The 8733-nt window shown below is 39.9% G+C and overlaps 1 protein-coding gene across 1 annotated transcript; it reads left to right on the plus strand.

Annotated features, from left to right (window-relative positions):
- Positions 1-6385: 6385 nt before the first annotated feature.
- On the plus strand, positions 6386-8521 carry LOC127644435 (QRFP-like peptide receptor). The gene has a single exon (XM_052127621.1). The coding sequence runs from the start codon at positions 6871-6873 to the stop codon at positions 8200-8202; it is 1332 nt and encodes a 443-aa protein (XP_051983581.1). The 5' UTR covers positions 6386-6870; the 3' UTR covers positions 8203-8521.
- Positions 8522-8733: the final 212 nt, after the last annotated feature.

The raw sequence follows: 8733 nt of genomic DNA on the forward strand, positions 1-8733 counted from the left end.
ATGCTAGTTCGACTAAATAATCTATATACAAAACAAAGATGCAAATAAAAGACAATACTGATCCCAACTCGCTCTCTAATCATAATCAGGAGAAAAAGATTTGCAAAATAATTGGCACCCACCTCCCTACAGCTTCCTAAAATAACTCATTAAAGAAACAAGATTTTTAAACAAGCCCTGCACTCAGGGGTAACAGCAAATGTCCGTCTGCAATCAGGGTAACATTGCTCTTACAACAACTTTATACCAAAGTACAATACCTAACACAGGGAGAAAAGAGAGTTTCGTGAATTGTCTCGGCCGTAATTCCAAACCAGAGAGCTTTTATTTCAGAGCACACAGCCACAAGTGCCAATCAGAAGAGTCAATCACGTTGATTCGCAACAGGTGCCACTACTCATCCTACAGGAGCAGAACAGAGAGACAGACAAACATATTTGCACACAACATATTACAAAAGATACGTTCAGGAACGTAACACTATTCTTGGCTTGCGTTTGTCAGCATGTTTAGTTTAGCCTCATTCATCATCATCATTGTATACAGATGGTTCTTCATGCTGCTGTACTCTTCCTCTCCATTCAGTTGTTTGACCTTTTGGCTGTTCTCAGATCTCTGAAGCAGTCAGGACCGGGTTGAGAGAGGACATAAACCACATAAAGTGTTGGGCACTTTATCTCATTCTAATAGTGACCAAGATATTCACATATCTCGCACTGGACATTTCAGTATTCTTTAACATTCTGACAAAACACTTTAGTGATGAACTTTGGTTCACAGGTCTGATTTGATTTTTTTGCTGGAAAGTTTTGTACAGCCTGCTCTTTATCTGCAATTGTAATATTTGTCTATTTTGATATTTATTGGAATTTTGAATTCCAGTTAATTAGGCTACTGTTTTCATTTTAACATGTTAGTGTGATCAAGGGTGTAGATTTGGATTGAACATCCACCCTGGAATCTACAACCCTAAGTGTGATCCTCTGTCATGCATTGTTTTGTTTATTTAGAGAGGTTTAGAAATTGTGCATAAAATATGTAATATACTTATTTAAATACAAAATCGCTTCTCTGTGCATTGAGTTAATTATGTTATTTAAGTGGTTATATGTTTGTTGTTTTGTTTTTCCAATAAACAATTAATCAATGACCCAGGCTAACCCTTTTCCATTTTGAGTGTTGTCACTTGTCACAGATTGTTTTTTAAATTTCCTGTCATAATGTAGATGCACTACCAGTCAAACTTGTCTAACACTACGACCCACAGTTCTGTGCTGTACTGTTTTGTGTCTATACATTTTACATTGCTTCTGTGGAATTCCACTGCTGAGAAGTGCCACTGCATTCATACAGAATGTGTAATACATACAGTGTAATATCTGATATAATATTATATCAGAATATATATATATATATATATATGTATATATATATATATAATATTTATTTTATTTTTTCAAAATAATATTGGCTGTTGTAATTATAGTCCCACATGAACATGAAAATGTATTTCAGGGTAAGTTTCTTGCTGGCATGGTGTACAGTTCACTACTAAGAACCATGGTAAATTGATGTTAAATATGTTTTTAAATTCACATGTGTCATTAATGTTCCTTTCGTTAGGCTACTATGAAAATTGTTAATACTTTATGATTACTCTAATAAAGTACTACATAATTAATAGGCAATAAACTGTTAAGCATTGTATAGCTAAAATTAGTGTAGTAATGTTCCAGTTAACGCGTTGTCTAGAATTACCATATATCACTTACATAATAGTTTATGGTTATTTGTTTTATTGGTGTACTATAATGTGTTTTTCTGTGTATAGTGAAATGGTTTTCCTACTTAGAAATCGTCATATAAATTGAAATGATTTGATATCATGAGAGAAAAGCACCACTGACAGCAGTAAAAGACAAATAATATATATATATATATATATATATTTACATTTTATATAATTCAAGGAGCAATATGTAATATATTTACTGTACTAAAGCATACAATTAAAATAATATGTTATCAGATATTTAGTAAAAATTCTAAAATGAAATACTGGCTTCTCCAAAAACAATGTTACAGCCAGTATAGTTTACTTTGAAATGTCTGTTCCAGCCGGAATTTCTGTTTGTGTTTTGGCCTGTGTGATCCCGGTCACTGCCCATTGCCCAGTAGTATTTCGACACCACGGGTTGCTAGATATAAAACAAGTTATAGCGGGCAAACACAGTGAGCTGCAGCCATGGAAGCCAGCAATATATCTAGCTAACACTGACAGCGTTATAAAAAATCCACATGAGCTGGTTTATAATTTGCAAACAATAAAATATTGCAAACATATCCATTAGCTGATTGTGACAGGGCGGAGGGCAGGGACGGGGTCGTGATTCTACACACCCGGCCCCTTATCAGGCTAATCAAGCCTCCGAGGCCAACTAAAGGCAGATAAAAGGCCGACTGCAGATGGTGGCGCAAGAGAGAGCGTTTACGGGCAGCTGTCCGGCAGATTTGTGTGTTTGTGTCTTTTCGTTTTAAGTTCTTTATTAAAAATATTGTTTATTATTGTTAAGCCGATTCTCGCCGCCTCCTTTCCATAACTCCCTTTACATGGTGCGAGAACTGGCTTGACGATATAAATAATAGTTTTAATATTAAACTGATGAAAAAGCAAGGCAAGTTTATTTATATAGCACATTTCATACACAATGGTAATTCAAAGTGCTTTACATAGAAGAGATTAAAATAAGAATAAAAAAAATAAAAAAATAAGAATAATTGAAATGGTTCAGTTGAGGTCCTAGCCTATTGAGGGATTTATATACCAGTAATAATACTTTAAAATCAATCCTAAATGTAACTGGGAGCCAGTGTAAAGACCTGAGGACTGGTGTGATATGTTCATATTTTCTGGTTCTGCTCAGAATCCTGGCAGCAGCGTTCTGTATGAGCTGCAACTGTCTTATGGTCTTTTTGGGAAGGCCAGTGAGGAGTTCATTACAATAATCCACCCTGCTGGTGATGAAAGCATGCACAAGTTTCTCTAGGTCTTGACTGGAAACAAAACATCTAATTCTTGCAATATTTTTCAGATGATAGTATGCTGATTTAGTTATTGCTTTGACATGACTACTGAAACTAAGGTCTGACTGTAGAGACACACCAAGATTCCTGACTTGATTTTTAGTTGTTTGACCCCTAGCGTCAAGGTATGCATTCACCTTGAGAACTTCATCTTTGTTTCCAAACACAATGACTTCAGTTTTGTCTTTGTTTAACTGAAGAAAGTTTTGGCACATCCAACTGTTTAATTCATCAATGCATTGGCACAGGGAGTCAATGGGGCTGTAATCATTAGGTGATAGGGCTAAGTAGATCTGTGTGTCGTCTGCATAGCTGTGGTAAGCAATTTGGTTCTTTCTCATTATTTGGCTCATTGGGAGCATAAACAGGTTGAACAGGAGTGGCGCAAGAATTGAGCCTTGAGGGACTCCGCATGTCATGGACGTCCACTCAGACTTATGGTCTCCCATACTCACATAATAACCTCTTCCTTCTAAGTATGACCTGAACCATTTTAGGACCATCCCAGAAAGCCCCACCCAGTTTTCCAGCCTGTCAAGAAGTATGTTGTGATCAACAGTGTCAAATGCAGCACTGAGGTCGAGTAGTACCAGTACTGATAATTTGCCTGTATCAGTATTTAAGTGAATATCGTTTATTATCTTTATGAGCGCTGTCTCTGTGCTGTGATATGATCGGAAAACCAGATTGAAAATTGTCAAAGTATCCATTCGAGTTCAAGAATTTGTTCAGCTGATTGAGGACAACTTTTTCAATGATCTTGCCTATGAAAGGAAGATTTGAGATCGGTCTATAGTTGCTTAATGTGGTCTTATCCAGATTGCTCTTTTTCAAGAGGGGCTTGACAACTGCAGTTTTCAGGGAGTTTGGAAAACTCCCAGAGAGAAGTGAAGAGTTTATCACTTCTAGGAGATCTGCTTCTAAACAGTTGAACACACTTTTGAAAAAAGATGTGGGAAGTGCATCAAGGGCGCAGGTTGATGTTTTAAGGTGCTGTACGGTTTCTTCCAAAATTTTGCAATCAATTTCTTTGAAATGAGCCATAGTAACTACTTTCTCAGGTTGTGGTTTGATTTGTCTGACCCAAATACACACATAAAGTCTGACAGCTGCCCGTAACCACTCTCTCTCCCTCGCACCGCCACTTGATTAGCCTGATAAGGGTCCGGGTGTGTAGAATAATGACCCAGACCCGCCCTCCGCCCTGTCACATTCAACTTACAGTGTAAAGCTGCGTACACACTGCCAGGTCGCCAGTGGCTGGCGGTGAAGTCGCTAGTGGGCGTTCCCACTACTGGTTGCCTATACGTTTATAAATGACATTCACGGATGTCATTCCATTGCTCTTCACATTGCTCTTAAAAGCAAACATTTTGGAGGGAAAAGACTAAATATAAATGAATCAGTACATAAAATGCTTTATATCAAAGATGAATGAGAAACAAGGCGTGCTCTTTGCCATAGCGGCTGTTTATCTGCGGCGAAAACGTTAAATCTCGGAGTCAGCACGGCGAGTACCACCGGCTGGTGCAAGAGCTGCGGCTGGATATACCATTTCCATATCATAGAGCACTGGAAAATTGCTAACAGCAAGAATTAGCCTTTCATCCATCTTTCCGTTACTGCAGGAGCTGAGAGAGAGAGAGAGAGAGAGAGAGAGAGAGAGAGAGAGAGAGAGAGAGAGAGAGAGAGAGAGAGAGAGAGAGAGAGAGAGAGAGAGAGAGAGAGAGAGAGAGAGAGAGAGAGAGAGAGAGAGAGAGAGAGAGAGAGAGAGAGAGAGCGAGAGCGAGCGAGCTCTCCCTTCTTCTCTCATATTGGCTGTCGCTTCCGTTGAACTTGTCTCAACTTTGTCGCGTCGCTGGCACGCCCACATCTAGTCACCAACGGTCGCTGTCACGCGCGATGTCGCTGGCAGTATGTGCGCTGCTTAAGGTCCTGCTTGACCTGCTCAGAACAGGATACAAACCAGTATCTCTGGCATGAGAGGCAGGCACACTAAGGAGGAGGCTAAAAGATACAACATCTTTCACTTCAAAAATCCCCCCCAAAAATGTCCACCCTTTTAAACTTTTTAGGACTTTTTGTTTCTCGTGACAATAAAGCGTGGTACCTCATGATGTACTAGCATGATGAGCTGAATAGGCTAATTCGACATCTAAATAATATTATTGTTCTCACATTAAGCAATTAAATGTGTGTGTGGGGGGTAGACTTTCTGAAAATGATCTTCACTGCTGTTTCTATTTAATTCTTAAATTCAATTTATATTTACATAAGTGTATCTTTTAAATATTTACATGATTCAGGTAACGTAAGCATCTGGACTTTCTCCTTGCAGAGGCGCACAGGGAGCCGCAGGCATTAGGCAGCAGTTTACTCAAAAGGAAAGCACAGCTGTGGACCGGTGGCTGCATCAGTGCAACATTAAGTTGACGCTAGAGGGCGCTTGTGCGCAGCAATATAACACCGATGAAAATAAAGCTGGAACCTCAACTTATAACTCTTCTCCAGTATCAGAGGTCTTGAACAGGTGACTAACGCATCGGCATCGCCGAGCTGGATTTAATTGTCCTGTAACAAATATATATATATCGATTCAGTGAGAAATCTTTCAGTTAGAAAAGACATCTTAACTTCTGACCTACTGGAATGATCTGACCATTTTATCAAAACAGGTAAACCAATTTCAAATTCATCTTAGTGTCAAATTATCTGTTTTGCGTCGATTGCTAAATACTGTGCATGTAGCATACATTAACGCATCTTACTATTAATAACATTAACAGTAAATACTTGTTTGTTGCTTTAAATGGCTGCTAATTAATCACTTTCTGCTTTGAAATAAATCAGAAATTACAAAGAGATTTGCATCAGCATACATCATTTTAAATAAAAGAAGGTCACCAATGTTAATGATTATAGATTAAATGAGCATTGTAACTATTAAACAGTACTACAAGAATTTCTGATGGATATTATGAAATATTTTGAATGGCATTCATTCATGTTAACTTGACTCTGATTTACAGTTACAGGTAAATTGGTGAACATAATCCAGTCTATAGATGTAGAAACAAAGTGAGAACCTCCTGTTTTATTTTTGCACTGCTGTTAGCATTTTAATTTGAGCTTGCTCTATGGCGAATCTCAGCTTTATACACAAATTTAGGTGCGTAGCCGTATGAGACAAAAAATATGAATAAGTGAAAGGATTTGGAAAGCTTTTTCTTGTGCTTTTTATCTTCGCTTTTCAGGGGTGACAAGGCAGGGTATGTGGAAAGATGTGAACTGTATGTGAGTGCATATCTATGTTTGTATCTGTCTCTGTTTTTTCCTCAGGTTACATACACATGGTACAGATGTGCACAAGATGTGAAAGGAGAAAGTGAAGGAACATAAAAAGTCAAAGAAGATGGGCACCTTTGCTTTTGTTGACATCTATGATTTCTAAGGAGGTAAACATGAATTATGTCCTTGATATTATGTGCAGAACAGATGCATTGGCTTTAAGCAAGTGGGGAAAAACTAAGAAATAAGGAAAGAGCGATGGATTTTAGATCTTTTGTATTCCTTCATGGTCTTCAAGCTTTTTGCGTGCATGAATGGAAACTTTGGGATTCAAAAAGTAAAATACAGAAAATGGAAAAATTGAGAGAGTGTTACAGAATTATTTTCATGATCAACTGGGACCTGTTCAGAAATTTGATGCTCTTGAACCTGACAGTCCATTCTGTCATGGTGTCATAGTTCACCTCTCAAACCACTCACTGTCCCTGGAATACCACTATGAATCTGACCCCAGATCAGGCGCCAACCCAGCTCTTCAACCTTCCCAGTGCATTAAACCTTCAGCGTGAGTTTCAAAACCAGAGCAGGTCTGCTCCAGCCAGCTTTTTCAACAGCACCTTCTTCCAGGATAATTCGGCTTTAGAATGGCAGCTGTTCCTTACCATCCGAGAACCTGGCACCATTATCTTGACTGTCCTTTACTCCGTTTCCTTCCTTGTGGGTTTCTTTGGAAATGTCATGTCCCTCAAAGTTTTGTTGGGTCAACACGGAAGTGTGCGTCTGTCAGGTGCATGCGCCACTCGCTGTCTGCTGATAAACTTGGCAGTATGTGACCTGGCGGTGGTTTGCGTGTGCATGCCCATCACTCTGGGTCACCGAATCTATACACCATGGGTGTACGGGGACTTCCTGTGCCGTGCTGTGCCCTTCACACAAGCCATGTCAGTTTCTGCCAGCGTCCTGAGCATCACTGTTATCAGCATTAGTCGGTACTATGCAGTTCACTCGCCGCTACAATCTCGTGCCTACTTCACCCGTCGACGTATCCTCATCTCCGTCACTGTTGTGTGGCTAATCTCCTCAGTGATCTGCATGCCAGTCGCCGTTGTTACTCGACGTGATGAAGTAGCTTTGATTGAAGGACTGGCCATCGTACTGCCCATTTGTGGAGAGGTGTGGCCTCAACCACGCTTGCGACAGGCGTACAATGTCCTGCTCTTCAGTGCCCTCTACTGCCTCCCTGTTGCGTTTAATCTCACCCTAGCCTTCCTCACATGTCATCGGCTTCAGAGCACTGGTGAGGCGGGTAGGTTCACAGAGCTGGACCCCCGCTCACAGGCACTTCATGAAGCAAGACTACAGGGGCGGCGGCAAATCGCCCGTATGGTCGCAGCTTTGGTGATGCTTTTTGCTCTGTCCTGGTTGCCCATGTATGTGGCTGATATGTGGCTGGACCGTGAGCTACACCATCCACCAGAATGGCTACTGCAGGCCAGGCCCTTTGCACAGTGGCTGGGCCTCACAAACTCTTCTCTAAACCCCTTCTGCTACTGTTTCATTGGTGACCTCCACCGCTCAGCCAAGGCTTTGCGTCTGCGCCTCATTGGCCCATCTTCTGCCTCAGCACTGGCACTAGCTTCGCTACCCAAAGTCTTCCACCTGCAGAATCAAGATAAAGATCCAGAGGATACCACTGACAACTCAATCAACTCCTGTGGGGAGGATGCTGGGAATCTGAGTCTGTCGTTTTGGTGGACCCAAGCTAGTACGTGTGATTCAATGAGTTTACCATACCACCTGACGGAATCAGCTACTGCACTTGATGCATAGTAAAACTGATACATTGCTGAAACATTTTCATTCAGAAATTGAAATAGAAATAGAAGAGTTGTGCTTTGTATTTAGTGATTCTTAAAAGCTAAAGCTAAATATCAATAAATGTGTATTCACTCTTCAAAACAAAAAAGGAACAACTGTCAGTCTTGAACTGTGGAATACTCAGTGGATTACATGTCAGTTCCTAGTCTACAATCATTGTTTTTTCATACACATTCTCCATTTGGAATTGAGGACTGAATGTCACACCATATTTTGATTAAATATTTCACTTTCCAGTTGAAGTAGATGTAACTCTATGTACAGTGTTGAAATCTGATGTAATTGTACTAATGAGATGTAATAAATGTCTTAATATGGACAATTATTAGGGTCTGTGTAAGGAATCCATGTCATAGAGGAATAAAAGGGTTAAAAGCAGAATGTGTACACGTGTGCGATTGTGCTGCAAAGTTTGAACTAGAGCAAAGCCTTAAGATTTGTCAAGTTTAAAGTAATTAAACGCTGTGCTCAGGCAGCAGAACT

This window comes from Xyrauchen texanus, chromosome 5, assembly GCF_025860055.1.
Source record: "Xyrauchen texanus isolate HMW12.3.18 chromosome 5, RBS_HiC_50CHRs, whole genome shotgun sequence".
Classification (NCBI taxonomy): Eukaryota; Metazoa; Chordata; class Actinopteri; order Cypriniformes; family Catostomidae; genus Xyrauchen; species Xyrauchen texanus.

Excerpts from the sequence above, each read along its gene's own strand:
- LOC127644435 (XM_052127621.1), top strand. The coding sequence starts at position 6,871 with ATGAATCTGACCCCAGATCAGGCGCCAACCCAGCTCTTCAACCTTCCC.